The sequence below is a fragment of the Pleurodeles waltl genome, chromosome 12 (assembly GCF_031143425.1).
Source record: "Pleurodeles waltl isolate 20211129_DDA chromosome 12, aPleWal1.hap1.20221129, whole genome shotgun sequence".
Taxonomy (NCBI): Eukaryota; Metazoa; Chordata; class Amphibia; order Caudata; family Salamandridae; genus Pleurodeles; species Pleurodeles waltl.
The window spans coordinates 558,009,726-558,031,084 of record NC_090451.1 but is presented as its reverse complement, the minus strand read 5'-3'; the positions used below and the strand labels follow the sequence as shown (position 1 = coordinate 558,031,084).

The following is a 21,359-nucleotide window of genomic DNA, read 5'->3' as shown; positions in this document are numbered from 1 at the left end:
CAAAAACAAAGAGTCTTCTTCAGATCCACAAACGTCTTCTCGGGAGTGGGTCTAAATCCTTCTCCTCCTCTAACAGAAACCATGGTGCTTTCTTTGTAAAGCAAAGGCCTAGGACACCTGATCCCAGTTGTCCTAAGAAAAGCACACATAGTACTACTACTACTTCTCCTAGTGCCCCTCGCAATATCAATAGTCGTAGCACCACATCTAAGAGGGTAGCTGGATTCACTTTGGGTACTGCAGTGGACTCTGGGCTAATCAGAGAAACCACTGAGGCTGTCCAGGTATCAGAGGGTGGCAGTAACCTTGCCACTTTGGCTGCCTGGCCTCCTGATATGAGAAAATACAGGCAGCATCCCCAAGTAACCATTGTGGATAATATCACTAAGTGCCACCCCATGTCAGTGGTTAATGTTAGCGGGGCTACTGGCCCTCAAACAGTTGTAGTGTCTTAACATCCTTTGCTTTAGACTGTATTATGGGCAATGATTTGGAAACTTCAGCATGGGGTGAAGTGACGTTACAGACACATGCAGCAATTCTGGGCATCCGTGAGAGTGTGGTTGTGGTACTCAAGAAGCAGGGAGAACAAAGGAGCGTTGGAGCCTAGAACAATGGCCCAGGCAGCTCCCAAGGAGAGAAGCAGGAAGGGTAAGAAGTTCCCTTCTTCCCAGACTTCAACCAATGGTCAGCCTCCTCAGGGAGATGCCCCAGAGGAGCCAGGGCCTGTCATACTTTAGGGGGAGTCAGGGGCACCCTCCAGGGAGGAATTGAGTGTGGAGCAGAGCTCCTGCTCCTCTCTTGAAGGTCTCAGACAGCAAGCTGCTGTAGAAGAGGTAGGGGATGTCAGTGGATCCCACAGGATCTACTGAGAAAATGGTCTCCTTTACTCTGAGGGTAAGACCCCAATCCTGGTGTTATCAAGATGTTGGTCATTCCACAGACATTTAGAGAGTTCTTATTGATGCTGGCACATGGCATTCCCCTTGCAGGACATATTGGGCAAAGAACGACTTGGTATAGACTTGTTCCACACTTTCATTGGCCCCACATGTCTGAAGACACCAAGGAGTTTTGTCGCTCCTGTGTCACCTACCAAGCCAACGGCAAGTCACATGGCACTACAAGGACCACCTTAATTCCACTACCAGTGGTTGAGGTTCCCTTTGAGAGGGTGGGAATTGACATTGTTTGTCCCCTAGACCCTCCTACAGCCTCTGGGAATATTGATTCTGGTGGTGGTGGACCATGCTACCAGGTATCCCAAAGTTACTCCCCTTAGGACCACTACATTACCTGCAGTGGCCAAAGCCTTCATGCAAATCTTTTCCAGAGGGTGTTTCCCTAAGGAGGTGGTGTCAGAGGTGTGTACCTGAAAGCAGTGTGGAAGGAGTGTGGTGTAACATATAAATTCACCACCTCGTATCATCCGTAAGGAAATGGGTTAGTTGAAAGATTCAACAAAACCCTTAAAGGTTTGATCGTGGGCCTCTCCTAAAAACTCAGGAGGAGAGGGGATGTCCTACTGCCCTGCCTTCTATTTTCCTACAGAAAGGTTCCACAGAAGGGAGTGGGCTACAGTCCATGTGAACTTCTGTTTGGGCATCCAGTTGGGGGTCCTCTTTGTCTTGTGAAGGAGGGATTGGCATAGCCTCACAACTCCACCCCCCCCACCCCCCAAAACTAAGCCTACATGCACGTATGGCTGGATAAATGAAGAAGACCACCATTAAAGACCTTCAAGCCAGCTAAGAGCTGCAAAAGCTATGGCATGTCCAAAAGGCTGTGCTGAATGTTCACCAGACCGTGCAGAAAGTGTGGGATTTGAAGCCTGTGATCCCAAGAGCACTCCAAGAGAAGTGGTGTGGCCCCTACACAGTTGTTGAAAAGAAGGGTGAGGTCACCTACCTGGTGGACCTGGGAACTCTAAGAAGGGTGCTTCATGGGAATCGCCTGAAACCTTATTTTGACAGGGCTGACTTGAGCTTGCTCATGACCACTGATGAGGGGCAGTAGGAAGAGAGTGACCCTTTCCCTGATCTCCTCTCCCACAACCCGGTTGATGGCTCAGTAGATGGAGTAGGTTTTCCTGACAGCCTCACTGGCCAGCAACAAGCAGACTGCATACAGGTACTCAGTCAGTTCCCAGCACTCTTTCCCTGACACGCTGTCAGACTACCTGATGTGCCCATGATGTGGACACTTGTGATAGTCTGCCTGTCAAGCATAATCTACAGGCAGCCTGACCATATCAGAGATTGCATCAGGGCAGAGGTCCATAAGCTGCTAGAGTTGGGGCTTATTGAGCCTTCAGACAGCCCCTGGGCTAGTCCTGTAGTCATTGTACTCAAACCTCACTCCCAAGGTGTAAAGAAAGAGATGAGTTTCTGTGTAGACTACAGAGGCCTCAATGCAGTCACTTAGACTGACACCCATCCTATCCCTAGGGCAGATGAACTCATTGATACTTCGACTGCAGTCAAGTATCTCCGCACGTTTGACCTGACTGCAGGCTATTGGCAGATCAGGTTAACTGATGCTGCCAAACCTAAAACAGCATTTTCAACTCTTGGTGGGCACTTCCTTTTTACTGAGATGCCCTTTGGTTTTTAAAATGCAGATGCCACATTTCAGAGGTTGATCAATCAAGTTCTGGCAGGCCTGGGATCCTGAAATGCAGCAAATCTAGATTATATTTCTGTCTTTAGTTCAACCTGGATGATCACCTGGTCCACCTCAGATGTATACTTGAGGCCTTGAAAAAGGCAGGCCTCGCTATCAAGGCAAGTAAATGCCAGATAGGACAGAGCAAAGTTGTTTACTTGGGTCACCTGGTAGGTGTAGACCAAGTTCAACCTTTACCGATCAAAATCAAAACAATTGTTAATTGGGTTGCTCCCACTGCTCAGACTCCGGTCAGAAATGTTCTGGGACTCACTGGGTACTACAGGAGATTTGTAAAGGGGTATTGATCCATTGTGACCCCCTGAATGATCTCACCTCTAATAAAATGCCTAAAAAGGTACACTGGACTGTTAGCTGTCAAGTGGCCTTTAATGTCCTGCATGAAAAAAGGCCATGTGCTTAGCTCCCATTCGTAAAAACCTTGACTACTCAAAACAATTCATTGTTCAGACAGGTGCTTTAGAAACAGGAATAGGAGCAGTGCTATCCCAGCTAATAAGAGGTTCAGGATCAACCATTAGCTTTTATCAGCAGAAGGTTAAACCCCAGGGAGAAAGGTTTGTCAGCTATAGAGAGGGAGGCCTTTGCTGAGGTCTTGCCCCTAAAGAAGTTGAGGACATACCTGTTTGGCACTCACTTAATTGTTGAGACAGACCACAAGCCCCACTTATGGCTTAAACAGCTAGCCCTAACAGAGCTCTGGTTATCTAGAGCCGCCTACACTATCACTATGGGTTGCCTGGGATGTGTACAGGGTGCCTCACCTATAGGTGTACAGAGTTTAGTGACACTGACATAAGGCAAACCTTATATCTGGGGTGAAAGGTGCATGCACTGTTTCACAAAGGCTGCAATGGCAGGTCTGTTGTCACAGTTTGCATTGGCCCCCATGGATGGCACAATACATGCTGCAGCCTATGAGGGACCTCTGGTATACAAATGCCGTGGGTACCCAAGTACCATATACTAGGGACTTACATGGGCGCACCAGTATGCGAATTGTGAGGCGCAAAAGTTACCTTAGAACTAAATTTAGCGGTGAGAGCGCTGACACTAGGCTCCTGGTTAGCAGGATCTCAGTGTACTATAGTCTAAACACACTGACACCAGGCAAAAAGTGGGGGAACTATGCTAGAAAGGTGCTACTTTCCTACAAACAGGTCCTAGGTTGCTTGTGTTCCAATTCAGGGAGGACCTGGCCTGGAAGTTGAGGAGCATGTTCAAAATTGATCTGCATATGGCTGGATCCAAACTGAAGTGGCATGGTGGGCAAAAAAACGATGGATTGGGATGCGGCCCGAACGATTGCCAGTGGCTGAAATTAATTCAAGAATTTCATCTATCACCTTGTTTTTGCATCTACAGCCAGGCCACCATCAGAATGAAGAGTGGTGATGGGACTGGCCCTTTTTAGTGTAGAGGAAAAGAAAGTGGCTCAAGCTGGGGTGCTGAGGCTCTAAGCTCCTAAACTGAAACACTTGTTATCTAAGCTGTCTTCTGCAGCCCCTTCCTTTGACTTGGGGCCATGCATGAGTCCAGAATAATTGGCGGGAAGGTGTTTTTTCTACTACAAGTGAAACAGTTGCTGATATTAGTAACATTTAGTGCAGCTTTTAGAAAGAGAGGACAAGGGGAAGGGCAAAACAAAAAATCAAAAAGCTAACAAACAGTGCATTGCACTTGCCATTGGTCTTAATCCTTTTTCTGTTGTTGGTGTTTTTCCTTGACATGGTATGATGATTGCGCTCTTTGTTTTACATATTTCCTGAAATCCTTCCTTAATCTATATACGCTGGTTCTGCTGTTCAAAGTTGTTTAGTTACATTTACCTGTGTTATAGTGTATTGTAATTTGCAGTGATGCTAGGACTAAAAAAACTGCATTACCATCCTTTTATATCTGAAAACATGAATACGGTAACCAACCCTCCAGATCAACCTGCTCATAATTTCTGATGCCCTGCTGTACAGTTGCATGTACATTTAAAGACTGTGTACTCGAGATATATCTTTTGTAAAAATGTAAGCAGAGGACAACTGTGTGTTTTTGAAAGTCCCCTAAACTTATATAGTAGTGGTCCCTGATATAGTGAAACAAGTGAGCATATCAAGTTAAATGACATAGCATTCAACAGGAGAATGCTTTTTCTCCCATACAGGTCCCTGTCTGCTCTGTCAGCCTACCACAGCGGCTTGGTGACACCAATGAAGATCCGCACAGAGCCCACAGGCAACCTAAGGCTATACAGTGGAAGCCCCACCCGCAGCGAAAAGGAGCAAGTGTCCATCAGCTCCTTCTACTACAAGGAGAGGGTAGGTACACAGAAACATGGCAGATAATAATCATGACTTTTTTTTTTACCTTTCATTTCCACTTGTGCTTTATCCATCACCTTCTCCCAGAAATTGGCAGTTCATGACTATGGAATTAATAATTCCAATCTGAACTTTACTGATCATCCTTCAGATTTTGTCAATACAGCAAATACTTAGATGAGGTTATTGCTTTAAAGTTCTCAAGAAGTGTCACTGTTATTGTATGCTCCATGCTATTGAAATTTAATGATCTGATAAAAACATCTAGTTGCAGATTCCTTACGTTAGAGTTCCCCCTAGGTGTCAGTGTGAATCTGGAGACTTTTCTGGAGCAGTACCCAAGCGTTCCTTTAGATGACGTCTATCTGCTTCGTGTCCGTCGTTGGCATCGCCTGTGCCAGATATGACATTGCAGGTCCTATATAGGCACTCCTGCGGCAAAGTTCTTTCCTTTCTGTGCCAGCCAGCGCTGACCCAAAGAGAACTACCCTTCAGTCAATTTTTAAAAACTTTTTGTCAGTGTTAACTCTTGGTACATCGAGGGACATCATTGGGGAAGACCGGGTTCAAGACCGGGGGGATCCTGTCATCGGGCGATATTCATGACCAATTCGCACTTTGTGTGCCTTGGATGCCTGGAGCTCAACCAAGAGCCGAAGTGTCGGGCCATGCATCCGAAGGCTTTGAGAGAGTGGTCCTTAAAGCTGATGGCGGTGCGATGCTTGTCTTTGCGCACGTCATGGTCTGAATTGAGAGGAAGGTCTCGGAATCGGTTGCTGAGCCCCCACTCGTCGTCTTCTCACTCCAAGCCTTGGGGTGATTGGAGAAGTCGAGACATAAAAAGGAGTAGAAAAAGACAAACCGTTCTTCAACTTCTCCTCGTCCATTGGCCCACAAGATGCAGGCGCGTCGTCATTCTAGGCATCCCTCTGCGGAGCCTGCGTCTGGCGCGAGTCTTTGCCTCACTGAGTTTCCGGAAGCCGGAGCAACCCTGCCCCACAGAAGGAGTTTTGTGAGGCCATGCACCTTATTTTTGGGCGGTCTGCTGCCGCACCTTTTGGCCCCTTTGGGGTCCGCGCCGGCGGCTTCAGCCTCAGCTCCGAGTAGTACCCATGGATCCATGCTTGGTTCCAGGATGGCATTGGTTGAACCACCTCTACCTTCCTCAACGTCCGTCCTTACACTGGTGCTCCTGGCACTGCCTGTGCTCCCGGGTGGAGCCGTCCCCATTCTCATTGCCACAGAGCCAGTTGGGCGTCAAACAACGCCAACTCTGACGCCAGCAGTACCCTTGCTTCCAATGTCAGATCCTGAGCCCCTTTCTTATGGACTAGTTTATTCTGAGGAATGGGAGGAGTCTCTGCACTCTTTAGAATACCAGGGCTAAGACTCTATGGACTGAGTTACGGACTTGGGTGAAGCCAATGGGCTGGATACCTCCCCAGATTCTGGCATGCTTTATCCCCCTATCGTGGCTATGGAGGAGGCAGTTTCATATTCTATGGTGGTACGAAGAGCAGCTGAGGTCCTGGACCTTGAGTTGCATTCAGTGTCAGTCAAGACTAATCTCCTGTAGGAAAGTGCCTCTTTTGGCATGGTTACCTCCCACATTTTGCCTGGTTTCTGGTGCAATGTTGACTGAAGGTGCACTGGGACCCTGCTAAACAGGTCCCCAGTGCCAGGTCTCTTTTACCATGACTGCAAGTCGTTTCTTCCATTTGGCAAACCTTCACTTACCACTACAAGTCCCTAGCAAATGGTAACCCTGGTTCCTAGGGTGTGGGGTACTACAGGAAGCCCCTGAGGGCTGCAGCACGAATTGTGCCACTTTCAGGGACCCCCTCACTAGGTGCACACAGTGCAGCTTTCAAAGGCTGCATGTCTTGGTGCAGAACTAAATTGAAAACACGACATGGCACACATCCTGTGTGCCCTGGCCCCTTTACACTGCATGCAATATATGTAAATCAACCCTCTAGCAGGTGTTCCAGCCCTAAAGGAAGGGTGTATTATATTATATGTGAGGGCATACTTGCATGAGCAGATATGCCCCTGCTGTGACTATCGATTTTCAGACATAGTAAGTGAATGATGAAGCCATTTAAAGTACTTGTGCTGGACAGTGGTCACTACAGGTTCCCCAGCTACATGATGGCTTCACTATCTATAGGGATGTTTGGTATCAAACATCTCATATTAATAAACCCTCACTGAATCCAGTGATGGATTTATAAAATACATGCACTCAGAGGCCACCTTAGAGGTTCCCCCTGATAACCAACCTCCCTACCTGTCCTTTGTGAGTACTCAACCCAGCTGTTTTTCCACCACATGGCATCATGTAATCCTTTAATAGTTATAAATCTCTGTTATTGTCATTACATCTTACTGTATTTTCTTCTGTACATTAACTCTTAGATCCTTGAAAAAGTCTAGGTAACGAAATACGTGTCGGCTGTTTTCTTGGATGAATCGTGCCTGGAAAAGAATAAACCTAAAACATTCACAAGACATGTTCAAGACTCTTTTTAACATACCTGATTGTTTACATGGACTTTTACGGACTGCTTTGGTCTGCCCTGACAACTCATAACAATTACCGTGGTTGATTGGTTTCCAGTCGACACAACCTACACCCTTGGTAATTGGGTGTAAACTACCAGTATGGCACCCATGGAACAAGTTTCACCGTAATCAGGACATCATTATCCTGGGCAACTGTATGGACACATTGGATGTGCGAACAAGATAGCATAACCACCCTCCTTTGTATGGTCCCTTTCAGATGGTCCCTTTCATCTGAGCTGTTCAGGACACAGTGCAGTTTCTGGCTTATCCTCAGGAGCGGCCAAGTCCAGGATAATCAGGCTATGATACCGATGTTTCAGCCTCTATCCTGGATTTTGGTGAGAATGACTCCGAGGCTGCTGGGCCTCATGTCCTCTTGCATCCTGCTGGTGACTCATACCAGATGGCACCTACTATCTCTAGTGGGACCTGAAGTTCCAGTGGGTGCAGCATCTGGGAAATCTCTCTGACGGGTCCATATTACAGCGGGAACTGTGCAAGATCTGCAGTGGTGGTTAACGAACCGCAATTGGGCCAGAGGCAGATCCCTCTCCCTTCCCCAAGCAGGTCTGACAGTACTGACAGATGCACCACTCCTGGGCTGGGACAGACCTGTGGGCGAGATGGAGATCAGAAGCATCTGGCCTCCGGCGTTGCAGAACCCCACATCAACCTGTTGGAGCTCCGTGCAATCAGACTAGCATTAAAAGCATTTCTTCCCTCTCTTAAGAGGAAAGTAGTGCAGGTGTTCACAGACTACATCACTGCCATGTGGTACTGCAACAAGCAGAGCTGGGTGGGGTTGTGGATGTTTTGAGCATCTTTGTGTGTGGCTGGAATAACATGGCATTTCCCTGGTAGTTCAACGTCTGGCTGGCTTTCTGAACACCAGAGCAGACAAACTCAGCCAACAATGCTTAGTCGATCATGAATGAAAAAGCATCTGGTCAATGTGCAAGGTCTCTTTCAGCAGTGGGAGGAGCCATGGTTAGATCTGGTTTCCACCACAGAGAACGTGCAATGTCGGCAGGATTGCACATTGGAGTTTCCAAGGCGGCACTCTCTTGGTGATGCTTTTAGTCTCAAGTGAAATTCAGGCCTCCTGTACGACTTTCGACCCATACCACTTCTGCCCAGAGTACTCAAGTAGATCAAGAACGACTGGACGCAGGTCATTCTTGTAGCTCTGGACTGGGCACAGAGAGTCTGGTATCCCGAGATACTAAGCATGGCCATCAATCCTTCGATCACACTGCCCCTTCAGGAGGATCTTCTGTTGCAGCTCCAGGGGTTTGGTCTCCACCCAAACCTGTCAACTCTCCGCCTTCTTGTGTGGAGATTGAGCCACAACAGTTAACAGCCTTCAACCGTTCTCTCAAAATCTGTTGTGTAATCTTAGCAGGCAGGCATCCTTTCACCAAAACATTGTGTATACTTTCTTTGGCCCAGTAGGGCTCTGCTGTGGGCACTCTCAAAGGTTATTCATCCTCAATTTCTGTTTTTTTTTGGTTGCCTGATCAACCATCTTGGTTTGTCTCGTATTGTAAATAGGTTACTCAAAGGTCTTACACATGTTTCCTCCTTTACCATTCATTATGCTTCAATGTGATTTGAATTTGGTTTTGGCATTTCTGATGTGTGCTCCTTTCGAACCTCTCCACAATTGTCCTCTCGGGCTTCTCACTTTGAAAACAGTCTTCATTGTGGCCATTACCACTGCCTGCAGAATGAGTGAGATGCAGGCATTGTCATCTACCCTGCCCTACCTATCCATCTATGCTGACAAAGTAGTGGTTCGCACTAGGGCTTCCTTTTTGAAAAAATAGGACACGCCCTTTCATGTAGGACAACAATAACCTTGTCTACTTTTTACTCACCCCCATATCCTAAGGAAGTGGAGAGACTCCACCGCCTGGACCCAGAAAGAGCATTGCCCCGTTCTAGCTTGATCATACAAAAGAGTTCTGGGTGGACGGTCAACTCTTTGTCCGTTATGTGGATGCGATGAAAGGTCGGGCAGTGCAGAAGTGGACTATCTCCAGATGGGCCATCCTCTGCGTTAAGATCTGCTACCCAGTGGTGAAAAAGCAGCCCCCGAAAGGTTTGCATGCTCTTTATTCCCAGGCAAAAGCATCAACCACTGCATTAGAATGCAGAGTTACAGGCTTGACATCTGTCAGGTGGCAATGTTGTCTTCTCTGCACATGTTTACCAAACTCTACTGCCTGGACAGTCAGATCCAAAAGGACAAGCACTTTGCCAATTCGGGCCTGCAGGACATTTTAGTATGATCTTAGTTTGCAGACCAACCTCTTACGTTCAGTAATGCCTTATATAGTAGAGACAATATCTAGTTGCAGATTCCTTTCCGACCCTCCCATTCTCCCAGCTCTGCAAACTGTTTTCTAGGGACAAGGATTCTCCTTTCAGTGCCCTAGTTTTGAGGCACCTGTGTTCAGTGTCCTTCATGGCTCTGCTGATGTGCACGCCGGGATGGTGCCTATATAGGACCCGCAACATCATACGCCGATGACAGATGCAGAGCCAATTGACGCCACTTAACGCCATGCAGGGATTCTGTTCGAGAGAAATCTCTGGATCCAGACAGACGCCTAAGGGAAATCCTAAGGTAAGGAACCTGCAACTAAATATTGTCTCAACCAGATAAGGCGTTACCGAAGGGAAATAAATTCTTTTTTTTTTTCAACTGTTTAATTTGCAGGAAAATCTGAATTTTACCTACTTATGCTTACCAAGCCGTTCAACAATACATACATTTTAAGTAAATGTTCTAGAAAGCTAGGCAATATGCCTGGTCCAGGCACAGCTGTACAATTTGTCAGCTTCTTTCAAGTTACAAATTATCTTTTTGTATTGTTTATGATCACAACTATAGCACTTTAGAGGGAAAGTAGCCCTCTTGTGTCACAGCTTGCTTAGGATACTGGGAAAGCACTCCTTAAATATGTGCAGCAATAAACAATATGTGGGAATTCATGCCACCAAGTAATGGCACAATATCTAGAGCAAAAGGTTAATTTTTGTACATTGTAAAATTATGCTTACAGTGTAATCACTGATCCAACCCAGTTTTATATGCAGTACAAGAGAACATACCATCTGCAAAGTACAAAAATCCAGCATAAACACAGAATACCCTATTCAGGCACTCAGTACGAACCAAGGCAAATTTGACTTTCATACATTCGAATGTCGTTTGGAAGAAAGCATTAAAACTCATAATAAAGGATGCTGTGAGACCTTTCTCAAGGTACAAAAGAAGCTGGACTTTCATTCAAGTTCTTTCTTGGTCAGAAACAAGTCAGGGAGTTGGCATGCAGTCCTGAATCTGAGTGCAAATCAATTACATCAGGAACCAGTTATACTAATGATTACCGTTAATGACCTCCTGAAAATGGAGACTTAACTGTGCGTACCCTCCACACCGAAAATACCAGTGATTCATGGTAAATAAACAACACCTCCAGATCAAACTCTCTTTGGCCAGCATGTCAGCACCAAGAGGTTGATTCTTTTGCCAGACCATCTTTGTTGAACAGGAGTATGTTTCTTTCCACACTTGGCTGACTGTTTTTAAAGCCAGGTCCCATACAGCCAAATACAACTCTCAGTAGACAGTACCATTTACTGCTGGGTCTTTTGGACTTCACCTTGAGCGAAGAGAAATCCTTTGTTTCTCCAAGCAGGCAGACTTTCTTTGGGGTACAGTTCAGCTGAAGGCCTATTTGTCAAAACATAATGGAAGCAAACCTTTAGCTCTAGAAGCATTTGTAGAGTTGAAGAACTCCATTGTTGCCCATGTCTAAAGAGTTCCACTGGGATCCTTGTCATCTTGCAGATTTCTTGTTCCCTAGTGCACCTTAGAATGTGGATGCTCCAGGAATAGCTCTGCCAGCACTGAAATCAATCCATACATCATTTGGATGAGCACTTGCAGGACACAAGCACAGCGAAGGATGGTTTCACATGATGGAAGGAATAGGATTATATTTTCAGGCACAGGAACAGCAGATGTTAGAACCACACAGTGCTTAATTTGAAATAGTGGGGACAACCGGCACTTATTTTTAGCAACCGGCTCTTACTTGTCTGCGTCCAATATTTGGTGAAAGCAAGAAGGAGAAACAAAAAAATGACAAATACAGAGGAAGGGACTGATGAAAAAAACATCTTAAAGGGAGAAATCAGTTACCTGCGAGAGTGAAATAAAGGGGCAGTGACTGTCTGATAATGAGATAAAGAGGCATGTTGTGAAATATATAGAGCATGCAACCTTAGTTTTAGGTGCGTCAACATTTAATTTCATCGGCCGCTGACTTCTGAGCAGAGCTTTGGACACTGACATTCAATCTTTTACAAATTACACACCGAAACCATAGATGTTTAGTTGAAAAGCTGGCAAGTCCACAGGAACTGTCCATGAGCAGCCTTTGGTGATCCAAAGAGGCAGCATTCCAAATTTTAGAGCTCAAGTCAGAGCAGTCATGAAAGCCTTCCTGATTCAGGATGACCAGCATGACAACCATACATAATATTTGGAACCAGATAGCTGGAAGACACAAGAGTTATAAAGGGAAACACGGAGTTGTTAAATCATAACATTGCCTTCTTTGTGAAAAATGTGTCTGTACAACAGCTTGACAGACACTCTAAATAGGCATGAGTGGGAACTCAACTTCAGGGTTTTCTGGTGTTCCAGAGGAGGGTAGCCTCCATATTTGACTTGTGCACTGGGGGTTAGAACAGAAATTTGAAAATAGTTCAAATCTGAAGCTCATCTGCCAATCAAGTATCTGCACATGTGTAGGAAAATGCCACTGTTTGCATGGTCACCCCCCACTTTTTGCCTAGTGTTGATGCCAGCTTTGATTGGAAGTGTGCTGGGACCCTGCTAACCAGGCCCCAGCACCAGTGTTAATTCCTTAAAACTGTACCTTTGTTTCCACAATTGGCACAGCCCTGGCACACAGTTAAGTCCCTTGTAAAAGATACCCCTGGTACCAAGGGCCCTGTGGCCAGCGAAGGTCCCTAAGGGCTGCAGGATGTATTATGCCACCCTCAGGGACCCCTCACTCAGTGCATGCACGCTGCTTTGCAGCTTGTGTGGGCTGGTGGGGAGAAAAGACAAAGTCAACATGGCCCTCCCCTCAGATGTTTTCTTAGACATAGTAGTAGGGTAGCCATACTGAGAATATGGTCTGGGAGTCTGTCATTACAAACTCCACAGCACCATAATGGCTACACTGAAGACTGGGAAGTTTAGTATCAAACTTCTCAGCACAATAAACCCACACGGAGGCCATTTATTGAGAAATGCACACAGAGGGCATATTAGAGATGCCCCCTGTATGTTAGCCCAACTGCTAGTGCACGGCTGACCGGTCTGTGCCAGCCTGCCACTCCCAGACGTGCTTCTGACCTCATGGGATGTGCACTCTGTGGTCAGAAACAAAGCCTGTCCTGGGTGAGGGTGCTTCACACCTCACCCTGCAGGAAGTGTAACACCTTGTGGACTACCTATACCCCGGAAATGTAACCTGTAAGTGTGATACTTACCTCTGAAACCGGAATGTACTTATCTTTCCCAGGAACTGTTGAAAATTGCAGTGTCCACTTTTAAAATAGCTTTTTGCCATTTTAATGAAAACAGTGTACAATATTGAATCTATTCAAAGTCTCACCTATTAATATGCAGAGTACCTTTCATTTAATGTACTTACCTGCTAAATGAATCTTGGGGTTCTAGAAATAAATTAACAAAATAATATTTTTCTATATAAAAACCTGTTGGCCTGGAGTTAAGTCATTGAGTGTGTGTTTTCACTTATTGCTTGTGTGTGTACAACATATGCTTAACACTACCCTCTGATAAGCCTAACTGCTTGACCACACTACCACAAATAGAGCATTAGTATTATCTATTATTGCCTCTGTCAAGCTTCTTGTGGAACCCATGGACTCTGTGCACACTATATCTCATTTTGATATAGTATATACAGAGCCATCTTTCTACAACATGCACTTTATCACCGAGAATATTCCCACCAAACAGACAGCCTGCTGCACAATTTGGGTTTGAATTTCTAGATATTACATAAGACAGTAGAAGAATATAGTTCTTGCCTTCTGCTGTGCATCAAAATATTGCTTTTCACCATGACAATATCTATCATTATCAGAATTTTATTCTGCATTCTAAATTGAAAAGCAAGAAATACAGTTTCTAGCTTACAATTAGCTGTTAGAGTAAGAGCACAACAATAAGGTATCAACATGATTGAAAATTAGAATTGTGCTAGAAACTATGGCAGTGGAATGGTCCAAACTGGAATCCACGTAGATAAGATATCTTTACCTCCTGGCATTTATGAAATTGCTTTTCAGGGTTCCAAGAATTTCTGAAGGGTGTTTACCATGAGTCTTGAGCATTTTGGAACAATGTCTTTAGGTGTCCCAGACAACCAATGATTGGGTCAAACGAGGTCCTGTGAGACTGTCGGCTTGGTTAAGTCTTTGGTGTATGGCAAGAGATATTAACTTGGTACTATATGCTGTGATCTGCCTCATATGTTCTCAAAAATGTTGAAAAGAATCTTAACATTTCTAAACCTAAAACCATGGATTTTCTCTTTAACAGGAGTGAACCTAGGTGTATAGTTTTTACCAAAGACAATGATTCTTCTAAACATCCGGGTACCTTAACAACCAAGTAGGATGTTTATAAAGAACAAATGTATTGCTTTCATTGAAACTAAGAGGACAGAATGCCAAAAGAATTCAGCACTCTTAGTCTGAATAATGAATTTATTAAGGCACTTCCCAAATATCCAATAAACACCATATGATTATATGAGAATTATCATACAACTCAAATACAACAGAACATGTGTATATACAAAGATAAACACATATATCAAGTGGTCAAAACCTAAAAAGAAATATGCAGTTCACCAGTAGAGCATGTAAACATGAGCTGTATAATCAAGATGTAATATATTTCACTGATAGAGTTGAAGTCATCATCCTCGCCAGGACGATTGAGAGTTTACTCGGATCAGTCAGGCAGCAAACCTGATCTGCATTATATTTCGATTCTGGGCAACATGTCTGTTCCACAGGCAAGCTCCTGTCTGAGCACCAAGTCTCCCTGTCTTTTATATCTTAAAACACCTCAAGAAGAGAGTTCCAGAACCCCCTCTCCTTTGTTATGAAACTAAACGCTGGCTGTACTTCATTTGTGTCAAAAACACCCATAGAAGCTGGGTAGGCTCCCAATGTTTGTTCTGAGACAGACTTGTGCATTCCTCTAATGAAAACAGTGTCTGCCGGGGCATGACTTGGACAGAGAAGTGCATGGGAGCTTGACTCCATCTCTCCTTTCGGCGCGAAACAAACCAGATGATTTCAGCCACATTATAAACTACTCAAGTCAACCTCCAGACAAATACCAACACCTGAAGTTTTTTTGCCGAATATACCGTCCAAGGACGGAAGGTCAGGTCTGCCCTAAACATTAAAATCTCTTCTTTACCTCTCACCGGGAACATTGTGCACTTCTTAAAATGGCGGCGACTGCCCATTAATTCGACCACGGCTCTCTCCCTATAAAGCTCAAAAGATAAAGATTGAAGGCTGCACCCCTAGACTGAGAAACCAGAGTGCTTTTTACCATCTCTCAATGTTATTTTGTTTTGCTATGAAGATAAGCAATACAAGCAACTAAATGGCATGCTTGACCTTAAGATGGCGTTGAACATATCATCAATCCAAGGCTGATTAAACAACTGTGTAAACAAGCACATCTCTGCTAACAACTCTAATTCAAAGATGCACATCTTCCAGCACAGAGAACACACAGTTAGCGCAAGATACAATGTTAAAACCTAACGTCATAGATGAACTGTCACCATATGTACCTTGTGATCTCTGCTTGCTTAGAACGCCTCTAAAATAATCTGTTGCATAGCAGAATTGGACCCAACAAATCCACATTACTCTACAAAATAAAAGGAAATTCAGCCTTTGGGCTCTCTAAAATCAAGTTTGAACTTCAACCTCTGGATACACCCTCTGTAGTCCTCAATTCTGGTGCGAGAGCCAATACAGTTTAGTCCTCTGATACTAGCAAGATAATTGAGTCTGACAGTCCTTAGAGATTGTGGTCTCAACGCAAGACCATTATCTTGCTCTCTAGTCCTCAATATCTACTCTTTTAAAACCCGAGACTGAGCTACTGGTGTTCACTGTTGGCCTGCTATCTAAACTCTGCCAACATTCATCACGTCTGACAGGCAAAGGTCAAAACTCCAGTATGGCTTAGAAGGAACCTAAACCTCATGTTAAACGCTCTATCGCGAAGCCAACCTTCCCAGACTCGCCCATCAAAAGTAAAGCTGATATAAATAGTGCAATGTACATGATCCTCGAGAAATTGTAGGATGTTCATGATCTTGCTAAATCTACTAAAAAATACTGATTCGATGCAACTTGAACTGACAGCGATCAGAGCAGATATTTACACTGTTAACAACAAAATATTGGAGGCAGAACGAAGAATCAGCTACCGGGAAGATGTTAAAAGTAAATCTACCACGGATATTCTTTCTTTAAAAAAAAAAAAACAAAGGCTATGAAAAAAGACATTGCTGAGCTAGAAGACTGAAATAGAAGAGGTAACTTAAGGATTTTTGGAATCCCTGAATATAGGAAGCGGGCTCTGTATATACTATATTAAAATGAGATCTAGGGCCTCATTATGACCCTGGTGGTCACAGTTGGACCGCTGCCAAAGTGGCAGTCTGACTGCGACATTATGATCATGGCGGAGCCGCCACAGTCCAACCTCCGACACCGCCAGGTTGCCTGCAGCCTGGCGGTCCCAGCAGTTGTAATCCACCAGGGCAGAGCTGCCCTCGGGATTACGAGTCCCCATCCGACAGCCTGTCCATGGTTTACACCGCCATGGAAAGGCTCACTGAATGAGGGACTCGGTGGGAGGGAGGGGGTCCAGGGGGGCCCTGCACAGCCCCGTAGCACATTTCACTGCCACATTGCAGCAGGCTCCATTAGGCCTCTGCTGCCGCCCAATCTCATAATGAGGCCCATAGAGTGCAGAGTCCAGGGGTTCCCCAGAGGCTTAACAAAGGCTAAAGTAGACAATACTAATGCTCTCTTTTGTGGCAGTGTGGTCGAGCAGTTATGCTTATCAGAGGGTGGTGCAAAGCATTTGTTGTACACACAGAGACAATAAGAGAAGCACACATTCAAGTGACTAACTGCAGACCAGTGGTTTTTATATAGCAAAAATATATTTTGTTAATTTATTTCTAGAACCACAAGATTCAAGTTGCAGGTAAGTACATAAATAAATAAGTATTCCACATATGCAGCAATACCACTTTCATTAGAATTGGCAAGTTATACAGTGTTTGAATAAATGGCCATAATCTGTTTTAAATGTTGACACACTGCAATTTCAGAAACAGTTCCTGGCGGGAAGAAAAGTTGGTACGATTTACAGATAAGTACAAGACTTACAATTCCAGTCTCCACAGGTTGGGGTTCAATTTAACCACAAAATCCTATGACCAGCAACACTGGTTCAGCTGGGTGCAGAGGTCAAAGATGAGGCACATTTAACAAGGGCTCCTATGGAGACTGGGGGCACTCAGAATCAGGCCTGCTTGCAGGGAAGTACCCGCATCTTTGGATGGCAGACCCGGGGGGGTTAGAGGAGCACCGGGGGGGGGGGCACAGGTCAGCACCAAACACACACCCTCAGCGGCGTGCGAGCGGGTGCAGGGTACAAACACAGCATAGTGCTCCCAGTGCTTTCCTATAGGGGGACCCCGGGGCCACAAAGATGCTGCAGGTGTAGTCCAGGTGGTCTGTTCCGGGAAACCAAAGGCTAGACAAGGAGGGGGGCCGTCTGCTGGACGTTGCTGCACTGAAGGTCGGATTCCCCAAGGCCAGGGGGGTGCAGGTGCAGGGGTATCTTTTGGCATCGGGAATCTTCATCCGATCCTGTTGCTTTAAGGGGACCCCACAGATTCAGTCTGCAGGTGTTGTTGTGGTGGAATGAAGGGGTCAACCCAGGGTGGGCACTTGCTCAGAATCACCTGGGGACCAGCTCTAGTCGGTTGGACTCAGGCGGTGGGCGTCAGGTGCAGAGTGGGCAGAACCCTCGGATCCAGGGTGGTTCTGGAGTCCTTAGATGGAGTTTCTTCTTGGACAGGGCCACTGTCCATGGGAGTTCTTGGTCCTCTGTGATGCAGGCAGTCCTCTGGAGTCTTCTCAGAGGTCGCTGGACTCGCAAGATGCATCGCTTTCTTTTGTAGGGCTTTTTGAAGCAGGAGACAGGCCGGTAGGCTGGGGCCAAGTCAGTTTTCATCTTCCGTCTTCTCTGCTGGGGTTTCAGCTTAGCAGTCCTTCTTCTTTCCTGTGAGGTCGCCAGGAATCTGATGAACTGGGTTCAGGGGAGCCCTTAACTCTTGGATTTAGAGGTGTCAAAGGGATCTGAGGGTGGCTACACCCTTCCTGTGTCCACTCCCTTTGGGGAGGCGGACACAGACGGAACCCTATTGGTCCCTATCCTCCAAACTAAGATAAAAGATTTTGCAAGGGGGTGGGGGGGGGTCACCTCAGCTCTGGACCCCTTAGGGGTGGTGCCAGCTGAGGTGGTCACTCTGGTTTTCCTAATTTTCCCTTTGAAGCTCACCACCAGGTGTTACAGTTCCTGCAGGGGGGAGGTGTGAAGCTCCACCCAGGGCAGGCTTTGTTTCTGGCCACCGAGAGCACAAAGGCTCTCACCCCATGTGGTCAGAAACTTGTCTCTTAGTAGAAGGCTGGCACAGACCAGTCAGTCAGGATTGGTAAAATACAGGGGACATCTCTAAGATTCCCTCTGGGTGCATTGTCCAATAAATCTAACACGGTCATCAGTGTGGGTTTATTGTGCTGAGAAGTTTGATACCATTCTTCCCAGTATTCAGTGACCCCATCATGGAGTTGTGGAGTTAGTAATGACAAACTCCCAGACCATGTACTCAATATGGCCACACTGCACTTACAATGTCTAATTTGACTTAAACACGGTAGGGGCATATTGCTCATGCAGCTATGCCCTCTCCTGTGGTATAGTGCACCCTGGCTTAGGGCTGTAAAGCCTGCTAGAGGGGTGACACACAGATGCCACAGGCAGTGGTTTGATGGCATGGCACCCTGAGAGGGGTGCCATGTCGCCTTTGTCTTATTCTCCCCACCAGCACACACAAGCTGCAGTGTCAGTGTACATGTGCTTAGTGAGGGGTCCCCCAAGGGTGGCACAATATATGCTGCAGCCCTTGGGGACCTTCCCTGGCCACAGGGCCCTTGGTACCACTGGTACCTTTTACAAGGGGCTTAACAGTGTGCCAGTGCGTCCCAATTGTGGAAACAATGGTACATGTTTTAGGAAAGAACACTGGTGCTGGGGTCTGGTTAGCAGGATCCCACACACTCTTGTCAAAGTTGGCATCAATATCAGGCAAAACGTGGGGAGGCAATCATTCCAACAAGGGCACTTTCCTGCACTGAAGGATCTGAAAGCAATGATGGCTCACCCAACTTTTGCATCTTCTTTCTTGAAAGCTGCATACTTCAAGTCATAATCCTCCTATTCTCCAAACAATTTGGACTAGAAAGTGCACATAGAGTGCCAGCATTCAAACCTTCCAATAGGAGTCTAACAAAACCAAGACCAATAGTTTGCAGACCCTTGATTGTTCAACACGTCTAAGCTGTCTTGTTCTACATGCGTAAAAATAACCATATCAGCTGAAACAAATCAAAAAGCTATGTCTCACAGGACTAGGAAAGGACTTCTGGCTCTACGTGACAGACTAAAGGACATGAAAATACATTTTTTTCAGAATAACAGTGAAAGGAAAATACCACATCTTTGATGCCCATAATGCCCAAAAAACATTCCTAGGCAGGATGTCAGGTCATGAGATGGAACTCTCTAAAGTTTCATCAAACAAAAGGAAAACCTGACACATTGAATCTTAAGTGAACCATTCTCATGGAGCTCGAGTGAACCAAATCATTTCGCCCTAAATCTTTTTTCTACAATGTGGCTTCTTTACACTGTCACATAGTTCTACATCACTCGTAGACTGGTCTCACATCCTTTGAATGTAACGATTAATACTATCAACCCTTACCTGTCAGATGTAGATTTGTCCAGATATTTGAATAATTTAGTGTTAATAGGTGGTGATTAACCGTTTTCAGGCAACTAGACTCTGGATGTGGGACTTATGCATATTCCTAACATGTAAATGTTATGCTCATAACTGCTAAATGTTTAATAATAGTCTAACCCACTGTCATGATAACATTCTTCCTACATAGAATCTGTTAAGAAGGGGGTAATTTGAAATATTATCCCCCACGTTCCGCCATACTTTCTTTGTTATTTGACAAAATACTGCCTTACCTATCACTTTTAGATTGTTTAATGTTTTGGAATGTGCCAGCTGATCTGTAGGTTATGTTTAAAAAGATACCATCCAGCCTAATTTCACATGCTGTACTAATTCTTATGTATTGCTTGCATATCTCATGCTCCTATCTTTCAAATACATTACCAAAGTTCAACTTCAGATGCATACACACGATCTTCCCTTCAGAACTTTATTATGTAATTGGTGTACACTGGACATATTACCTTTCAAGTTCTGCTCCGCATTGAGAAACGCTCGCTCTTCCTTGTCACCTACTCCATGTTTATCTTGCAAGGTTGGGGGGGGTGGGTGGAAAGGACAAGAGTGTGGGAATGGGTTTATTTCGCCCTTTTCCTTTTCTTTATTTTCTTCTTTTCTTCTTCCCCCTTTTTCCTTTTCCCTTTCCATTTTTGTTGTGATTTTTATGGTTGATACACGTGAGATAATCACACCAGAATTATACTATTCCACGCATCGTACCCTTCCTAAGAATATATTGCATGCGAGAGTAGAAGATATGCACTGGAGACCTTACACACATGATATTTGATGGAATACCTTGCTTAATTATAAGATAGAAAAATACATCCATATTCAGTTTGTGTATACATATGACAGACCATACTACCTAAGTTATTTATCTGTTTTAAGAGAAAGTGTGAATTTCCTCTCTTCTAACAGTATCAGTACATCATATTGTCATCTAATAGACCCAGCCTCATACTTCACCCAACAATACCAGCACATTCCACATAAACATGACTAACTCTAGTTTTATGAACAATATCAATATTGTTTTTCTGAATGTAAAGGGCATAAACCACCCTATAAAACGTCAAAAAATAATGAACTATCTTTACAAAGCTAAGGGGGTCATTATCCTCCTCCAGGAAACAAGGATCTCAGACATGGAAGCTTGAAAATAATTGGATTAGTGATGTGCATTGCTTCCCGGCAATTCACAAAAAAATGGGGTAATTGCACTGATCTCCTAACAAGCTAACTTGCTAGTTGAATCTTGTTCTTCTGACGAGGAAGGCATATGGATCATAACCACACTGAGAAAAGACAATTCCAGAATGCATGGTATAAATGTATACGGCCCGAATAATGAGGACACTGCCTTTTGGAGCGCACTATCAGAAAATATTGGTCAGTTACCATCCAATGACTTCCTAATTGTAGCTGGAGATTTTAATCTTCCACTAGATACTACACTTGACAGACAATCCACATGTAACTACTGCCCACCCAAATCCCATAAGATCCTAAAAAATATCTGCTC

The 21,359-nt window shown here is 45.0% G+C and overlaps 1 protein-coding gene across 3 annotated transcripts in view; it reads left to right on the top strand.

Annotated features, from left to right (window-relative positions):
• WDR59 (WD repeat domain 59) overlaps nt 1–21,359 on the top strand; it is an 813,082-nt gene that overhangs the window by 434,236 nt on the left and 357,487 nt on the right. For all 3 annotated transcript variants that reach the window (XR_011199955.1, XM_069217643.1, XM_069217642.1), the window contains exon 18: nt 4,844–4,997. Coding sequence is in view for 2 of the 3 variants with exons in the window: in XM_069217643.1 (XP_069073744.1) it covers nt 4,844–4,997 (154 nt within the window). In the remaining variant the exon portion in view is untranslated. The remainder of the gene's footprint in view (nt 1–4,843; nt 4,998–21,359) is intronic.